General features: G+C 47.2%; 1 protein-coding gene across 9 annotated transcripts in view; it reads right to left on the bottom strand.

The window, feature by feature from the left end:
• Positions 1–475: 475 nt before the first annotated feature.
• The window catches only part of JADE1 (jade family PHD finger 1), a 56,469-nt gene continuing 37,406 nt past the window's right edge, over positions 476–19,538 (bottom strand). For 8 of the 9 annotated variants that reach the window (XM_027567324.1, XM_027567326.1, XM_027567329.1 and 5 more), the window contains 5 exons: positions 18,078–18,245; positions 16,780–16,896; positions 12,795–13,316; positions 7,628–7,745; positions 476–4,277 (listed from right to left, as the gene is read on the bottom strand). In XM_027567324.1, the coding sequence (XP_027423125.1) occupies positions 3,367–4,277; positions 7,628–7,745; positions 12,795–13,316; positions 16,780–16,896; positions 18,078–18,245 (1,836 nt within the window). In that variant the 3' untranslated portion in view covers positions 476–3,366. Of the gene's footprint in view, positions 4,278–7,627; positions 7,746–12,715; positions 13,317–16,779; positions 16,897–18,077; positions 18,246–19,538 lie in introns of those variants that run through there. The other variant, XR_003515268.1, reaches the window with a different exon arrangement.

Below are 19,538 nucleotides of genomic sequence, written 5' to 3'. Positions count from 1 at the left end.
AACATTTACTAACTGCTTGCTTTCTATGAGATGCTCCATGAGCTTTCTTCAAATACCAGAGCAAACCCAAGACGATGGAAGGATGTCACTCTTCTTTCTACAGAAGGAAAACTGAGGCTTATAATTACTAGGTGACTTGGCAAAGGTCACATGGCTGGTAAACTACAGTTTAGCCTTTAAACCCAGGTCTCTCCAACCTGACTAAGTTGCTTCAACTGGTTGTTTTCAGATCCAACATTGTATTCTGGAAAGAAGTCCGGCGAGGGGACACCAAGATCAGGCCATGATTTGTCGGGGTCTCACCATCAAAGCTGAACCAGAAAGCAGCTCAGTGAACCCGTGCTCATCCAGTCTTGTCTTGTACCCAGCAGTCTTCCTGCCAGTGAGACAGCGACATGCGCCATCACATGGGACAGTGTGTACATGTGCATCTAAATATTCAGCAAAACTAGATTTCAAATGACGCTTTAAAATGTATTGCAAAATGTACAGCATTTATTCACATACAGACAAAAAGGCACAAATTCTACTAAATAGTTCAACAAAAAAATACAGCTGTCCTCAACTAGTTTTATAAATACTTTCAAAAAGGGGGTAGAAATAAATACAGGATTGGGCCATGTAATATAAAATAGTCATCTCTACATATACTTTTGTTTTTAATTCTGATTTTTAACTCTTCATGCACCTTTTTTTTTAACCCAATTTTAGCTGAATGGACACCAAGCTAGGCACATAGTGAAAAATCCTCTGTACAAGGTTACAAATGTAATGACAAGTTTGTCCATTTCAAAATAATTAAGATTTGTACACAACACATATAACCCTTCATTTAGATTTTGTGTTTATAACCTAACAAATGACATTCCAGGCAACTTTACAAAAGTTTAACTAGCCTACATTTTTGACATAATACATTGATCATAATCAAAGATATTTCTTGGTCAGGATGCACACGGAAAGATAAAGCTTTAAAAAAAGAAGAAAAGAAGAGCAAATGGTTCCATACTCAGAGTGCAAGTGGGCAGGTTGGGTTAGTTGCCGCTCATAACCTCATACAGAGTTCCCAGCAGGACGCGAAACTGACTTACAGAGCTGTCATTACACTGTCAGAGAAACTGTACCATTTGCATTTCAAAGCAGGAATTAAAGGTGTGGGCTTTTTGTGTTTGTGTGTTTTGTTTTTGTGTGGGGTTTTTTATTTTTGTTTTGTTTTCTTTTTGGTTCAGCATAACTTGGAACGTTTGAAAGCTTTTCAACCTAAATGTGGGGAAAAAACAGGTAAGGCATTATTTTTGCACAAAACTAGCATTCCTAATAGTGCAAATGAATCTGGTACCTCTTATAAACGGTGAGAGGTCATAGACTTACTAGAATTTAGATTTTCTTTCTATGGCTTGACAGATTATCCCTCTATATACTCTACTCTCACCCAGAGCTGTTGCTGTAGTCAAAAAAGAACTGTAAAGAGTCCACCTTCTTCTGTATCCAGCAAAAGGTTTCTTGCTCTTATGCAAAGAAAAAAAAAAGATCTGATTTTTAAATTATGCTGAGTTAATGTACAACTTGGATTCATAAGAAACTTCTAATATCTGTAGCAACAGTTTATCTGGACAACATTCTTTGAAAAATGAGCCCCATAGCTCAAAAATAGTCAGTCTAAAAACCTGGGTCATTCTTTCCCCTCCCCTGAATCAGTTACTAAAATGTATTTGAAAAGTTAAGACTTGGTTTGAAAATGTCATACATACAATGGGGATGTATCAGATCTACTATTTGATCATCTGATAAAACTTGCATAGCAAGATGGAATTCAATAAGCCTTTTTTCCTTGTTGACAGTCATCTGGAAGACTTGAAAGGTAACTACTACAGAACTCAAAGCATTACTCATTAAGTATCAGAATGTCCCTGCCACATGGAAATAAATGTATAAATGAATCAGGAATCTGAGTACTGGTATTAACAAACTAAGGGATAATTTAGGGGAAGTTGGGCTTGTTCCAAGTGCCCATAATTCTAAATCTCACTGCTACTTAAATTTTCCTTAAGTTTGATTCACAACTACATTGAATTCCAAAGAAAATTAACAGGACCTTAACACTATCCACTGTCTTAATACAAAACGCACTGCAGTGAGTGCAAAAACAGAACATTGTACTCAAATTTAATGCTAAATTTATTGCTGATAACTTACTAGTTATTGCCATTTGCAATCAGAAAGTCCAAGTTACGAATTAGAGCTTAGAACTCTGACTCCAGAAAACCTGTTACACTTCAATCTCTTTCCTGTATAAACTTGGTCAAGGGTTAAGAGGTTATCGCAACTTATTGCCTTTCTATTATTTTTAAAATATAACCTATTTTGGGTTTTTTTTCCATTTTCCTTTTTTTCTCCCAAGGAACCCATTCGTGTTGGAAGGCCGGACTCCCCAGCGTACACACTAGTGCTCCTCTCTGGAAACACGAGTCACCAGAGTCTGGAAGTCATTGCTTAAACTTGAACAGCCATTGTGTTGTTGGAAGCCAGGTGGCCAGGTATTGCCAAAGGCCAGCGGAATCCCAAGCTAGCCCAGAAGGCAGTCGGTAGGGAAGAGAAAGGTTGAGAGGACTGGTAAGGATGGGACCTCAACTGTCCTTTCTCATGGATGGAGCCCTGTGACACGTCGCTCTCCGCCTGCCCTCTATCCAGAACACAGTCGAGAGCTGCCGGCAGCAGGACCTGGCTGCTTCCATTCACCCTAAATCTCCAAGCTCAGGCAGCTCTACCCTGTCCCTTCAGATCTTCCGGTAATGGCCTTTTTAAAACTTTTCTCTTCCCTTATCTGCTTTATTTACACATGAATTCCCTAGAATTACTGAAGCTTCAGAGCTACTGCCTGTATACTACAATGCAACAAAACAGTCCGTGGGCCAAAGTATAAATATGATTTCAAGATCACCACAGTCCTAGAAAATAAGTTTTATGGGCTACTAAATGATACGTGAGGGTTTCCTCAAGAACCATCTCTGATTCCATATATTCAGGTAACTAAGAGTTTGTGCTTTGGGAAGGATACAGAGGGCAGTAAGCACTCATGAGGCTTAGTTCAGCCTAGCCCTCTTGAGAAACTTACTTCATCCATTCTTATTGTAGTGTTAATTCAGCCTCTAGTCTTAGCAGTGTCTTATGGTTACAATCTACTCTTGTGTTTCCTCAACAAGTTGCAAATAACACACTTCTCACAACAATGATTTATAAATGACTCTGAAAAAAAATTCCAATCAGAATTGCAAGTAAATGTATTTGTGTAGCTCAGGAGTGATGGGTTTCCGCTCGTTCCCCTGTGTCAGAGCTCTCGCCTCCTGCACCATCGTGCCCGTTTCATCAAGAGGCCAGAATGCTTCTCCTGATGATGTCTGTCCTCCTGCTGATAGAGCTGCTGGCGTGGATGCACTTCTTCTCGGAGGCCTCGCTCTCCGAGTCACTCATCTCTACGTCAGGGACATACCCGTCATTCTCGTTGTCAGCTTTCAGTTTGCTTTTTGCCCTCTCCTTGGCTGGAACTCGGCCTAGGCCCAGGTAGGAGTAGTCTGAGTGCTGGTGGCAGGCCGCCTCTGGGGCCTCTCCCTGCTGCTGCCGTTCCCCCTTCTTTGGAATCCGGAATCCTCCCCAGTTCTTCACTGGGCTGGCCGGTGTCGTAGGCACTTTGACTGCAGACTGGTTATAGTTCACTCTGATCAGGGAGCCGTTGCACTTGGGCACCACCTCCTTCCTCGTGCCCGGCGCCGACTGCCCCGCCCCAGGGGAGGCGGCAGCTCTGGCGTGGTCCACGTGCCTCTGGGACACGTCTGTGGACCTCAGAGGCTTGTGACTCTGTTTCAAAGGTCTGTCCTTTACGTCCCCCTTGCTGAGGTCACACTGAAAACGATGGTCTCTCCTGTTCCCGTGGTCTGGCATCACCACACCGTTTTTCTGTTGTGCTGATACGAGCCGTGCTTCTGCAAACGTCTTTTCAAAACTCAGAAAGCTCTCTGGGCCCACCGTCCCCTCCCTTCTGCCCCCCAGGTCTGGCTGTTTTAGCTGGGTTTTGCCTTCACTCCCAGGGCTGTTCTGCAATGGATCTCGCTTGTGGGGCTTCTTCAGCGAGTGAACCAAGGAAGTACCCATTTGCTTCCTGAAGAACGCAGAATGCCACTTCAAGTCCTCTATCTTGGGAGCATCAGGGCCCACAGAAGGACTGTTAAACAGAAGCATGTTTTCCAGTGAGGAGGAGGAGCAAGAGGAAGAAGGCACACCTGTGAACATAAAACCACAAAAAAAGAAATTGCAGCAGAAGCAAATCCAGAAGAATAAAATTTTAGACCCCTTAGCATGGCCCACTAATGCAGACTTCCCACCCAACAGTACAACATACAATCACCCAGTTTGTAAAAATTTGGTTTTTATAGTAAAGATACTACCTGCCTTGAGAATCTGCATGCTCTAGATGCTCTTTTCTAAAACAGCTTAAGTTCACATAATTTTTTTCATGAAACTGCCTTTTCAAGGAATACACTTGCCTTCAAACAAAATAACTGATCTGATTCTCGTATGTGATTTACTGCAGAATCTTTCCGTGGTCAAGTAAGCATTGCCTCCACCACCCCCCCCCCCCCGGTCTCAGCACCTGCCTGGCCCGCCGCCTGGGAGCAGCACACCCACAGGGGCAGGGAGTGGAGCTGTTACGCTGCTTTCTGCAAATTATCTATCCCACCCAGGGCTCGAGTGAGGATAAATACACATACATTGTGAAATGAATAAAGGAAGGTGTTTAAAAATCATTCTTGACACAGAGTACATATGTTTACTCATTATATGTACAACACACTTGTGAAATTAAACTGATTATCATCTAAACAAGGATAAGTTAAATTGGTGTTTTTCAAGCACTTTTTATGCAAATCACATTAAGAACTAAGTTGCACAATCATAACCCAGTAAAAGTGCACTTTTCATGCAACCATATTAGCCTTCATCACCTGACGTGCACTCCGACATTTTCTGTTGTTTCACATATTTTAATGCTGGTGCTGACCTGCTAAAATGCATCTCACAACCTGGTAACAAACTGTTATCCTCGGTTTGAAAAATATTGGGTAAATCCATAACATACTAGAGTTCATCAGAAGGACCATGTCCTTGCAGAAGCCTCCAGAGCCTCAAAACAGTTGTCATGTTCTCTGAGCCATGAGCCACCAGGAAATGAGGTTTCGTCCAGAGTAGCACAGGAGCCCATGTGAACCTACTGCTGGGCAGGAATGGACACCACATGTAGACAGAATGAGCTAGCGACTCTAAACGGAGAATCACCACAACCACAGGGGAGGGGGTTTCCAATCTGCTGTTTCAGAAATGCCCGCTTTCTCAGTAACCAAACTTAGGGTCAACCTTCACACCACATTTCTATTTCTTTTACTCAGTCACCTGCTGTGGGAAAATAAACAGGTAAGAGGTACTGTCCTCTGATTTCCATCGTGACTCGGGATCCAGGCCTCTGAGGAGCCTCGGCTTCATGACTCCCACAAGCACTATCCCCACTGAGGACACTCACCCAAGCAGAACGGCCCTGCCCATCCCAGAATCACGGACAGCATCAACATGGACCTTAGGGACACATTCAAGTCACGGCCATCTGCTCTGCCTCATCTGGAATCCTCTGTCTTAAAAGGTAGATCAGGTGAGGCACAAGTAAGAACACAACTGAAAGTCTAAAACTGGAAAAAGGAAAAAGGCATCCTAAGGGGCTCCCACTTCACTCCCTGGGGCATGGCTTCCAACCAGTCAACCTGGCACGTACTGGGGGTAGGAGGACCCCGCACCCCATTCCTGTTGTGGAACAGCAGGGGGACTTGGGAACACAGGCCCGCATCACAGCTGTTACACAGAACACTGCATAACCTTCAGAGGCTCAACCACTTACCAAAGAAACACTGCCATGAAACACAAACAAACAACAAAAATGCCCTACGATATCTGTAAGAAATAACTCAAGGAGAATCAGATGAAAGTATTCTTTACAGCTTCCTTTCACAACTTATTTTCGAAGGCAAACTCACTCATCAGTGATCACTCATGACATAAGGACCTAGCAAGTCAGAGAAAGCCCTCCAGGGGCAGAACTCCGTGGGCACAGCTGCACTGGCGATCCCGGGCCTCTGCTGCTGGAGGAGAGTGCTCCACGCCAGCCAGGTGGACACGAAGGAAGAGCCCCCTCTTTTATTTGCATTCAAGTAGGAATAATGAAGAGACATAAGTTCACTTTGATGAATCAGACTGCTGGTACTGGGTTGGCCAAAAAGTTCTTTTGGGTTTTTCTGTACCATCTTATGAAAAAAAAATACAAACTTTTTGGCCAACCCAATATTTACAATACTGTACCTGAAAAAATTTATTTCAAAAATTTTACAACTGAACTCACAAGTCTAGCTATTGATATAACCTTGACAGATTTGGGGAATATTTACTCTTGCAAAGGAAATTATCTAGGATGATATTATTGAATAAGTTAATGGCATCAAAACAAGGATATCTTTTAAAACTTGCCAAGCTTTTTCTCCTCTTTGTTCAGCTGACCAGTTACTTCTGGTCACATATATCCAGATGGTTTTGTCAACATAATAGGTTATTATTTCTTTGTTCAGTCCATGTTTCATAGTATATGTAAAGAGCCACAAAAGCAGAAGGTTAGAGTAAGCCCGTTGACTGTGCACAAGGAAAGTCGTGCAAAGACAAGCAGACACCCGCTCCCAAGACCTACCTACTAGCGGGTAGGTCTCTACACACTCGGCACTCTTCCTCCTCCTCTGAAATCCTTATAACACCTGCCTTCTGGGGCTTGTGAGCACAGAACGTTAGCCCTTCAAGGCCTTCAGAGGCCAAAATGCTGGACCAAAACTCTTACAGATGGACAGACTTTAGAGAGGTCCAACAACCTGTCCCACTATGCACTTGATCTCAAAGTCACTTAAGTGCTCTCCAAAGGGAAGGAAGTCCATCCCTTAGTTTTTTTCTTTGCCAGAGAAATGCAAAAATAGGCAGCACTAAATACTTTGTGCTGAATCTCAAAAATATTCAAAATTTCAATTACACCGAAAGAATCCACTGTAAATATTATCTAAACGTGGATATGTGCATTGAGTACCCAATCTTAGATATATTTACCATATGTTACAGGTAGACCCAAAGGCTAGATAACCAATACATCTTTTTAGGTATCCCCGAGACTCTGTACATTTATCAAGTGCTTTACAATACATAAGTTGCTTTTTGAGTCTCACTACTTCCCAGGAGGGAGCTGGAGATCTCATCCCAACATTACGTGTGAGGAAATGGAAGAGACTCAGAAAACTTTAGACTCACTTGTGTTGGGCATATAAGTAGGGAATACAGGATTTAACCCATATGAGGCTGAAGCCATGGCCCCGTCCCCTAGACCACAGTGCCTCAAATGCCTGAGATTTCCCTCAACAGCAAAAGCCTTCCCTTTGATTCTTCTAGAGTAAAAAAGAAAATTGAAAAGACACTAGCATGTTTTTCCCCCTGAACAGAGTGTTAAGGCTAACAAACCCCTGCCCTGTTGTTTGACCTACCAGGGCTTAATGCATACCTGAAACTCTTTCTTGCTCCAAAAGCTTAGTGTAAAGATTGAATATCTGTTCCTGGACTTTGCACACAGATCGTTTAATCTTTTCCCTGCGGGTCACCATGTAAGTGAGGTTCCGAACCTGGAACGTAGAGAATAAAGATTCTAAGTAAGCAATATACATTATAACAGTACTTTTTTTTTTTTTTTTTAACCTGAGGGGGGGAAAAATGTATCCCACTAGGTCCTTGACTGACTTTTGAAATCAAAATATAAATGTTTTATGGAATCTGACCTCCCTTTGTGATGCTAAGTACCACCAGAGAAAGGGCCTGTAGGAGGGAGCCATGCCCCCAACACCAAACCAGGCCAACGGCCTGGCCATCGGCTCATCCCAGCAGAGAGATGCCCAATGGTGTGCAAGGCCAGGCATACCAGCTCTTGCCAAAGGACTCTGCTTATCCTCCCATGAATTCTATTGTCAGAAGCTTTAGAGCAGTTCAGAAGCCACCTTGGTTGCACTTTATCAAGCATCTTCTGAAGATGCAACTAGGCAAGCACAGGGTCAAGGGCCATTAGAGGAAAGAGCCCCCCAAAAAAGCGTTCCTGCATGGGGCCCACGAGAATGCCAAGTGGTCACCAAGAATCCAAGTGAAGTTCCATCAACTGGACACTGAGCTCTCTGAAATACCTTGGAGTTTACAGGTAGCTAATTTGTTCCTACAGAGCAAACACCTAGGGCGGGTCCTTGTTTTGCCTCAGATTTGCTACATCAGCATCTTAAGGCCAGCTCTCTGCATCACTGACACTGCCTGCTTCCTGATCCATCTGTCAGTAACAGAGAGCCCAGCGCTACGAGCTCCACTTGGCATCTGATGCGCAACCACTGGGGGCTGCACGCATATCCTCATTAACCTACACTAGCTAATCAACACGAATTTGTTCCCCGCTTTCAAAGCCACCTGTGGTCAGTCAATAGAGTCAAAATTTAATGACTTAGTCAATAAACTCTCTTAAATCTCTTCAGTCCTAACACTTATTGGTAAACCCCATCAGTCTGCATGGGCCTGGAAACACAAATGTCAAACGCAACACACCAGATGCACAATTAAACCTGTCTTCAAGATGTGAACAATACCTTCCCAGAAAGCTCAGTGGCAAGACTGAGAAGTGTCTCGGTATCCCGATCAGCTCCTACATCAAAGGCACAACTATACTCTCCCACCACTTGGGCAGTCCCATCCCGTCACCTTCTCAGAGGTCACTCATCTTTCAGCAGCAAGTGGCAACACGACACATGACCCTGAATTTTGGCTTATGTTCGGACACCGCCCCTAAAGAAGCCTAGCAGCAATTCCATCTGCTCTTCCCCAGCGGTGTTAAAGACAGCCTCCTTTGCGAAAGGACACAAGGTCAGCTGGCTTTCACGTTTGCATTTTACACGTCATAAATGGTGTAATTTCCAGGCCAACAGCAGGAACACCAAGTCAGGCTTCTTTTGTTCCCAAATGATTCACTGTTTAGGAATTTTCTGACACTTGTTAATAAAAATAATTGCGAAGAAAATCAGCCTTCCTATCTCAGAGTAAATATTGTTTCAGTGTCATTCACCCTGGTTAAAACACATTCTGACAGCCTCACCCTCTCCCCGCCAGGCCAGTAAGTAGGTGTTCTTTTTTAAGAATTCTGATCAGTTTGGGGATGGAGGTAGCCAGTGGGTGAGATTTTCTTTACAAATATTCCACCCAAAGGAGATTAAGAGTAGAAGCTCAAAAAGAGGAAGGAGTCGAACCTAGATCCTTATTACAGACTCATTAATTACTGAAAAACAAATGGAGAGTGATTTTTACATTAAGGCAGGGGACCCAACTTGTGGAGCTAAGAAAGGTAAATTCTCTGACAGGAGTGGACAAGGTTACTCTCTATTTAAGTCAGATGTGCAACAGAGATACATCTCTTTCCTTAAAATGGTCAAGGAAATAGAAAAGGCAGAGAACTTGAACTTCGGCGTCTGCAACCACTTCTCCCAGGAAAGATGTCCACCCTGGCTGCTAAGTGGGAAAACCACACTTCCATTCCCCATGATCTGAGAAGAGACATCTAACTATGACCCCAGGGTTTTCTATTGGAAAAATCAGCCTCTGAATAACCTAGACCTGGGTGGCCACAGAATAGTTGAGTGCCCTAAACCTCACCTCCCTTATGCACAAAACACCCCGTGAAGGGCAACTTCCATCAGCAGCCCCCGTATATCCAACTGAACTGAGGCTCTGTCAAGACACACCCTGCCTGGCCTTTCTGTGCCCTGCTAGACCTGACTTCCTTCCCCTCCATCTTCTCCCCATCGCCAGCGAGGTGGCACCCAAAACCAGATCTACCATACCGTGTCAAACCCAAGACACAAAGCCAAGGTTCCCAAACATGAAAGGGCCCTAAAATACAGAATGCTGGCCTCCACACCCAGAATTTCCACAGTCAGAGGTGGGGTCCGAAGGTCAGCAGGTCACATTGCTGCAGGCTGAGGGCCACGCTCTGAGAACCACTGCCCTCGGGAACCCAACAATGATCTCAAGTTTTCTTGAATCCCAAACACTGCTTGCAACACTAGACCTTAACTTGCCTTTTATGCTCCCAGACAACTGCAGCCGCTATCAGAATGTCAAGTGACCATCCCACCGAAAGTTGGGCAGAATGGCCCCCCAGGACCTGCTGTTTTCGATGCCCCAGTGCAGAGGTGGCATATCCTTATCTGAGAAAGTACCCCTTTTGCTGCTGAATTCATGTTTAGTGCTTCCTTCAGAAGACAATGTCTGGGGGAAGAGCGATCCCACCAGTGAAGTGGCAGCCTTGGCAACTTGGCATGGCACCCGCCACATGGGTAATCGTGTCTTCAGGTCCCCACACGGCTGGGAGTCCATTCCTGCCGCCTGTCTGGTCCAGAACTAGAACGCAGGTGTGCAAGGCGCCCCCAAGGCATGTATTTGCAGGAACCACCACCATTTTCACTCAGCGTTGTCTGCATTTCTAATGAGGCCTACTACTCAGTTCTGAAGGGAACACATGCCTTGATCATGCTCCTTCATATTAAGCACTATGAAATGTTAATTACCTAGTGTGAATTACACTACCTAGTGTGTGAATTACCCAAGACTCTTAAAAACAAATTTATGATTTGTTCTTCTTGTCACCCCTGCTCTGATGAGTCTTCTGCCCAATACTGTTTATAACTACTCTCTGCAGCATGGCCAGGATTTCCGTTTTTTTTTAAAGCCTCCACCCTAACAGGCCTTGTGGCACATTCTGGAAAACATGGTTTTCATTTTAATAAGCTTATTTTAAACTGACACTAAATGCCCTAAAATCTTAAAAGACTCTTTAAAGTAAATGCAAGTAATGCCACACAGACGAAAATCCTGATTTATTCCCTATTCTCATACATCATTGGCATTCTACTTAAAAAGCAACAGTGATGACTCAAAAAAAACACTTCAGAATTACAGGTGCATGTTAATCTGAGGATCTTATGTACAGAAGAGTTAGTACACCACAAGCGTTTTCTACACTTTTATTCTGTGGTGATTGAGACACACACACAGTCCAAACATTAGACTTCTCGTCGTCCCTCCTGAGGACTGACGCCAAAGCTCATGCAACCCCAAGTACAGCAGCTGTCGAGCTGGGACAAGGCTTCTCACCAGGATTCCACTGTATCCTTCTGAACCCTTTTCTCATGGCTAACAAAAAGGTCACACAGACCTGTGATTGAGGCGAGGTCTTCTTCACACTCACCACCAGGGGGGGCACGGGAGCAGAAGAGCCTCAATGCCACGCCCCTCACCTCCCCTCTGCCTGAATCCTGGTGGGGTGTCACTGTCAGGTTCTAGAACAGTCTCTTCTAAGGAAGGCCCACCAATGCTCTCACTGCCACGCCTCCTCTGCCAGGGCGGTGCTGGTGTCTGTGAGAGCCGGGCTTTTTCGTTCAGTACTTCCCCCACGTATCCCTATTCGTTGCCTAGGCTCTCACTTCCCATCAGCTCTGAGTCAGATTCTCTCCCAGGCAGGTGAATCACTAATAAGTTAGGTGCTTGGGGGACATGCGTTAACCATTTCAGGCCACTTGAGTGCCTTTCAGCACAGGCTGCTCCTCCGTTCCATCTCCCGTGCACTAATGAATTTAATCGGAGCCGGCTGTTGGCAGCAGGGCAATCAGGGGAGCTGCCGCAGAAGGTGCTCGGAGACGCATCGCCAATTAGTGAGCTTCAGTCAGAAGCTACCTACAGGGAGCAGGAGGCCAGGGGGAAAAGACAGCCCGCTCCTGATTACTCCTGTAGCAGGAAAGGAGGTCCAGACGGGGACTCCAGAGATGCTGGAGAGCTGGGGAAATACAAAGCAGCAACAGCGGAAGGGAAGTGCCGCCAGCGGAGGCTGCGGGCAGAAGTGTGATCCGGAAGTGTGCAACGGAGTGTGCTAGTTAGTGTGCCCACGGGCTCCTCAGATCACAGGCCTCTGTGCACCAGGAGTCCCACCCCATGCCCACACCAGACAGAGCACACAGACACATGGACACAGCCACACAGACACACAACACGGACAGCCTCAGTGGCGACGTAGCACCTCGCTGCGGGAGAACCACGGGCAACAGGCATGCACGGGCGTGGCGGTGATGCACACACGCTGGCACCCACACCTGCTCTGCTCAGTGACTGCAAGGGCGAAGGCCCCGCGAGGGAGCCGAGGAACAGGGCTGGGCCGAGAGGCAGCAAGGCGGGGGTGCCCCCTCAGGCTGAACAAAAGATCTCCCTCCTCTGCCCGCCTGCCCCATCCCCACACCATGAAATCCGTTCTGGCTCCTCAGTCTGTAAACAATTCTAAGCCCATCCCTTGGCCATTTCCCTGGGGCTGTTCCCTCTAGCTCTAGAATGGAAGAGGGGAAAGAGGCACCCATGTGATCTCCCAGAAGAACAGTTAACTATTTAAAATTAAACCAGAGAAGCTCCCCATTCTGCGGTCATCTTGCATGTGTGTACATCGAGCTTCCCAGCCATAAAATACGGAACCAACACCACCTCATGCTGCAGTGTGTACAGGGCCTGAGAGTAAATGAACGGCTACCGTCCCTTGCTCCGGGCCAGCGGCCGTCTCTGCCGTCGTCTTCTCTAGGCCACTACAAGGTGTCAGTGTCGGTCATTACCCTCTCCAGGTCCTGCCGCAGGTGCGTGAACAGCTGCAGCCTCCTAAACAAGACATCCTGCTCCCGCTTGGCTAGATTGTCCTCTTCGTCTTTCTTTGGAGTGATGAGGGGCTTGTTGAAGTTGACCTTCCTCTTCAACTTCCAGTACTGGTACAGAAAGTCCACCACCTCCTCGGGCAGCCGCAGGGCCCTGGCTACATCCAGCAGGTTGACGAACGTGTAGAATTCGTCCTCCAGCTGCTGCAGCTTCTGCTTGCGGACGCTGACCCGGTGGGCCTCCTCCCGATTCTGCTCGAGGCCAGCGAAGGGCTCCAGCGGATCCCGCGGGGAGCACTCGGGAGCACCATTCTCCTGAGCAGTCCCCTCACCAAGGCCCTCCTCAGCTTTGCGGTGAGAGCTGTGCTTCGGACAGTAGGACTTGAACTTGACTTCGTCGTTCTCTGCCAAGATAGTCTTCATCTCTAGGCCCCGGTCAAACGCACAGGTCACGTGGAAGGCTGTGCGGCAGTTCTTCACGGAGCACTGGCAAGAAAACAGAGAGCAAGAGGTGGGGTTAGGGAGCAAGAGGTGGGGTTAGGGAGCAAGAGGTGGGATTAGGGAGCGACAGGACCCGAAGCCCTGAGCGCAGGCACCCCGTCCACCTGCACGCACGTGCGTGCACCCGCGCACACACATGCACACACACGGAAGAGCTGCACTTGGAGTGCTCAGGACAGAAAGGCTTTACGTGGATGACCCCCGGCAGATCTACTCGTGTTTTAAACAAGCTATGGCTTGGGATTCAGGAGGCTTTTTTTCATTAACCAAACAGTAACTCTCTTACAAAAGCAACTGCATCCAGAATCACCTCGTAAGGCGGGCGTAATTATACAGGTGGCACGTGCAGATGTTCTCAATACACAGCGTGTACTCTGAGGCATTCACTTGTTTTTTTATCTGAGCTTTTTTAACGTGTATATTAAAAGCCTGAGTGGTGAAATCTCCTCAAGGACGACACCAGTCAGAGTTGTTACAGGATCACGGGGGCCCTTCCTGTGGCCCCCAAGACGAGGCCCAACACAGGGGCACACTCCTCCCAGCAGCGGGGGTTGCTCAAGACCCAGGAGGTGAATTAGAAACTCCCAAAGAGATGCAAGGAACCAGAGACTGGGACCACCCTGCACAGACAGCTTGAGACTAGTCTCTGCACCCTAGGGAAGCTCTGCCAGATGCAGAGGCCTCCTGGCCCATGAGGCCAAGCTCTGAGACCTGGGTGCGCCGCGCCTGGCAGTGCAAACTCGAGGGACCTACCGCCAGCAGGTGGAAGGAAGGTCAGCCCAGAGGTCAGGCACTACCCAGCCCGATCTCCCACTCACTGCCCCACCAGGAGGACCATGTAGTGCCTTTGATCCACACAGCAAGCTGGAGGCCTAGCAGGAGGAAAGCGATTAACTTCTCCCATCTGATCAGTGCTGGGAGAATGCCAGGGAGGAGGTTCCTGGTGGTGACTGAAGCCAGTCCCTTAAAAAGCAACACGGTATTGTTTGAGGCCAAGTGATCCTGGCCGCAGCAGGGCTGTAGAAAGGAGAAGAACCTGCAACCCGGTGGGGCTTGGGGCCAGCTGAAAAGCTTAACTAAACTCATTCAAAGGAGCCCTGCACAGCATCGTCACATTCTGCAGAGGCTGGGGCTGGGGCTTCTTCCCCTAATCACTTCAGTATTTAAGAGGGGACTCAGTGCCAGTCATGACTTCTTCCATTATGACAAAGTCTCTTCTACCCAGAAGTACAGAAAATCTAGCTCGCTTCACAGAAAATCTAGCTCACTTCACAGAAAATCAGTTCCCCCAGTGCACACACTTCAAGCACACAAACCAACATAAATCTGTAATTTTGTCTTTAATAATAACCTCAATTCCAAGCAACGTGTGAAATCCGCTTTGGTGGCACCACACACACACCCCTGGCCACTATCAGTAAAAGGCCAAGCGCTCCTCCTCCTCCACAGGCAGCCAAGAGGGGAGGCAAGTGGAACGGACGACGGAGACGCTATCACTGTTTGGTGCCAACGACATTTTACATCAGCGCCCCGACCTGCAAGAGGAACACGCCACAGCAGAGCGTTTATGCTGGGCTTTGTAAAGACGCCAAATGGCCTTCCTCTGGGTTTTCCCATTCAGGTTGACTCAGCAAACAGATGTTACAGAAACATAAGCCTGAGCCTTTCCAGCTGCAGACATTTCAGACAGGAATTCTTTAATAAAATCAGTCTATTCTGTGAAGATATGAAAAATCATCAAACTTCCTTGGCCTCTCCTCCTTCAAATTAATGTTCTGGAAAAAAGAGGTCAATGGCAACAACAACAACAAAAAAACATCATTTTATCGTCTCTGTTTAAAAGAGAAGCAGAGATCCCAATCGCCTGCCTCCTGTAAGCATCAATGAAGGACCTGCTCAGTAAAGGGTGTAGTCTCTACCCTCAGAACATCAGGTACCTCAGAAGAAAACAAATTTCCATTTTTCTTGGTTAGCACAGCTTGTTTCCTGAAAGTATTCACATGGGCAGTCTATACACACATACATATACCCACTCCAATGTCTTTTTTATTTGCTTTACTTTGTGGCTTTTAAAAAATTTCTCCTCCATGTCCTCTGAATACAATTCTCAGGCCAAAGGCTTTTGTCATGTTTTAGTTTTAAGCAGATTCCATTCACATACAAAAAATCTGCACTATTTTCAAGGTCCACAGCCAAATCCCACCAGCTGTCTCCTGCCTCACCCTCTGAATATTTTTGTTACATTTTGGATTCTTGAACACCAGTGGAAGTGATAACGAAGAAAAGCACAACTGCTTGGCGTGTAAAATGCAAACTTTTTAAAAACCACCAGCCACTGGATACCTTACCGAGAGGAATATCTATCAGCCAAAATACAAACTGATTTTGTCAAATGAGGTCACTTCTTTCAAAGCCGCAACTGGTGGTCTGACCGAGCTTGTGCGGTGTATGTCTGTGCTGAGCTGCTGTGTTTTCTGCATCAAGAGAGAAGACACCCCAAACCAACACCTCTGCCCTCAGGACGTGACCTGGGGACTGAGGAGGAGCGGGGAGGACGGAGGAGGGGGGGGTGGAGCCATGGCCCTGAGGGGGCACCCCCCACAGGAGGAGCCAGCAAGGCCCCAGGCAGGATTTGGAGACCTTGGTGGAATAGCGTCTCAGGCCTCTTAAGTCAAGACTAGATGCCAAAAACGTGAGGCCCAGAAATTAACTTCTCAAGCAGTCTTTTACACAACACAGAAAACCACCAGGCCATCTATATTTTCTCCTTAATTCTTCCTACATTATGACCTTCCACACTTGCCTGCACATGGACACAGAAAATACAGGCACAATTTTTACATACAGGCTCTCCCCACAACCCCACCTCCCCACACACAAGAGCATTAAAAAAAATCAGAAATCCAGGCTGTGTAGAACCCTAGGAGCAGCACCTCAGGGGTGCCCCCTACCCAGCTGGTGCTCCAAGGTGTACCTGTTTTACCAAACACAAAAGCATCAGCATGCCAAGCTGACTCCAAACACTGTGTACCAAGACAAGGAACCCACGTGCACGCCTCAGACACCAGCAGGGCCCCTCAGCAGGTCGGGGGTGACTGTCCCTCAAGTGCCCAGCCTCCAGCTCGCCACCAGGGCTGTCCCCATGACGCCAGGCTTGTGGCAGCAACGAGAAATAGGCACAGACTGGAACTGCCGGGCGGCCCAGGCAGACTTCTGAGCTGCCCTGTGACGGTTACAACTGGTGTTCTGGTTACAACCCACCAACAAAGGCGCGCACACAGGGTGTGGCCGCACCCCCCGCCCCCACCACCACCACCGCCCTCAGCAACCTGAGAGGGCTGTGCTTCCTGGAGTCCAGTCCCATCTCCAAACCCTGTGAGAGTTAGTTCAGAACCCTGCCCTGCAATGCAGGGAAGGGCAGTCACACTGTCCCGACCGAGCTGATTACCTGTATGGATGCCCCAAACTTCTCATTGCAGAGGCTGCACACAAGCGCCCACCGACTGCTGGGGATGTGGGACACCTTCGTGATGGGCTCCATCTTCTCGGGGCTGCCGATGCTCACCTGGAGGCCGAGACAAAGCAAGACAGAGCGGTAGAGGCCACCAGACAGACAAAGGCAGACCACAGACGGAGAAACTTCAAGATGCTTCCTTCCCCACAACTCTCCTACCAGGGCATGCCAAGGGGCCCTCGCCCTCCTAGCACAGGTAAAATCCCACTTTAAAGGGGCGAGCTCCACACCTGGGCAGGGGGGTTGGGTTTCATCTGATGCAAACATCCTGTTTGTAAAGACATTCAGATATACCAACGTTCACTGCTCACCCAAGTGATAGCTCAGATGTGTACGTATCAGGACAAGGTAAACGAGTACACCTCTGGTCCACAGAGAAGTGGTCAAGGCTGGAAATCCATCTTAAATATACTAAAACACATTGTGAACAACTGAGTAAGTAAGTACTGACTGCTTTTAAACTAGTATCTCTCTTTCACTAGAGAAAAACCATTCTCCTCAGTCAGAAATGTTTACTACATACTAAATAGAAAACTGCCAAGATAAATAAGATGCCCTCTCCGTGTTCGGGCTGGATCACTGAACTGTATCCTGTTAATACCAAACTGTGAGATCCCAAGTCCTGAAGCCTCACTTCAAAAATCACTCAGATAACTTTTTTCCTCAGGAGAAAAACGCACCAAAATTACACACCAAAAAATGCTAAAATTTGAATCACAAATGATATTCTCAGAGTGAGCCATGCAAATTAAATTAGTCAAGGTCTGGGACTTGAAATAAATTAGACCAGACCTGAAATTAAAAAGGTCGAGGCTAAGTAAGAATTTTAATAAAAATCACACAAATGTGACCTAGAGCAGTGGTTCTTTAACCACAACTGTGTGGCTTGCGTGGTTCGCCAGCTCCAAGGGGTTACAGCCCACCTCAGGGGAAGGCCGCAACGTGAACGCCATGGGTCCGCTCCTGGGAGCTTGTGCGCAGCGGAGACAAATCTGAACACCTCCACCCAGGAATCCAACTAGCTGTGGCTCCCAGTCAACGTCTCTACAAACGTTCACACCGTCAGCAGGTGACAGCGTGCCTCAGATTCAATTTAAGGTGGAAAAAGGAGTAGTAATTCACAGGCGGCGTTTTACTCAACCGCTGCAATGAGGCCTGCTAATTAATGAACGGCTCCCCGTGAGAATGAGCAGCACAGGCTCTGGAGCTGAACCACCCAGAAGGGTACCCACCTCGGGGATCCACAGCGCACAGCTGACATGCACCCACTTGGTCCCGCTGCGGGTGGGCTTCATCGCTCCTCCTTTCTTGGGACACAGCAAACACTTGGGCTGAACGCCTAGGGCGCACGTCCGGCACAGCCAGCTGCCCTCTGGGACCTTGAGGATTCCGTAGCAGGCCTATGAAGACACCGCACATCCCAAGGAAAAGAGAGAAGAGAGTTGTTTTTCCCGTATGTCTATTAATTTTAAACACCTAGAAAGAGTTTAACAGAACTGCCACCAAACAGAGGCACTCCCTTCAGGAAAGGTGCCGGGCAGCCTCACAGTCAGGAGGTGGGGGACACACACTCCAGGGGGGGGCCTGAGAACCACTCAAGGACAGAAAGGTCCAACAGAAATCTGCTGTGTAGCTACAGATACCCCCTGTACCAAGTTTCTAAATATTAGTCAGTAAACCCTCAAAACACTCTCCAGAGCTAGACGGGGTAGGCATCCCTCCGATTTACTGATGCAGCTGAGACAGAGTGAGGAGAAAGCACAAAGCAGCTGAGTCTCCCAAAGCTGTGACATGAGACACCTCTGGACATGAGAAAGAACCAAGGGGCAGCCTGGGCCCCCAGGCTGAGCAAGCTCTACTAACCTGGCCCCCACGCCTCCTCACCCCAAGTGAGCACCACAGGCACAGAAAAATGAGACCTTCTAGACAAAACAAGAAATTTGGTCTCTTTGGCTGATGTTCAAAACAAAGCGTGCTTTACATAAGATGGCAAATTACACAAGACAGCAATAACTGCAGAACTCAAGGCAACTAAAAGCCATTAAGATGGGTCAAAGAAAGAAAAGGCAAACGCTGAAGAAGCAGAGAAAGAAAACCGTGATGGGACCAGGAGCACAGTCAGAGCCGTTTAAAAACACCAAACTGTTCAGAACTGTATCCTTAAATGAACTAACTACGAGTCAGGAAGTGGAGAGACAGAGTAACACAACTCCAATTCTCCAGACAGGAAAAACACAGCCGCTATGCAATCTGAATATCCAGGACGCAAAAAGGAAACCACAGGATGGGAGTGCAGCAAAGTTAAGTGACACTAAGGCTGGAGCTCAGGAGCAGTGTCGGTGCCGTGAATGAGCCACTGTCAACACAGCCCGACCGGAAAAACAAAACAAGACAAAACTTTTTATAGAACTGACACTATTAAGGCTTCAAATACCAAAAAAGTCTATATCAGGCACTCCAGAAAAAAGTCTCATTTGAGCAGGTAATTTTTTCTTTTTTACTGGAAAAACAAGTCTAAGTAAATTAGAAGATTAAACAAAGGATGCCTTAAAGACAAGTCATGAAGAACATCCCAAAAGAAAAAGGACCCAGAGGAAATACTAAGAGACAATGAGGTGTGGCCAAAAGAACAGGAGACCAGGCTGGGGGGTGGGGTGTCTAGAGCTGCCCCCCACAACCCAGCCCCCACCCTG

The sequence above is a fragment of the Bos indicus x Bos taurus genome, chromosome 17, assembly GCF_003369695.1.
Source record: "Bos indicus x Bos taurus breed Angus x Brahman F1 hybrid chromosome 17, Bos_hybrid_MaternalHap_v2.0, whole genome shotgun sequence".
NCBI lineage: Eukaryota > Metazoa > Chordata > Mammalia > Artiodactyla > Bovidae > Bos > Bos indicus x Bos taurus.
Note: the sequence above shows the minus strand (reverse complement) of the source record. Positions and strands in the feature narration are given on the sequence as shown.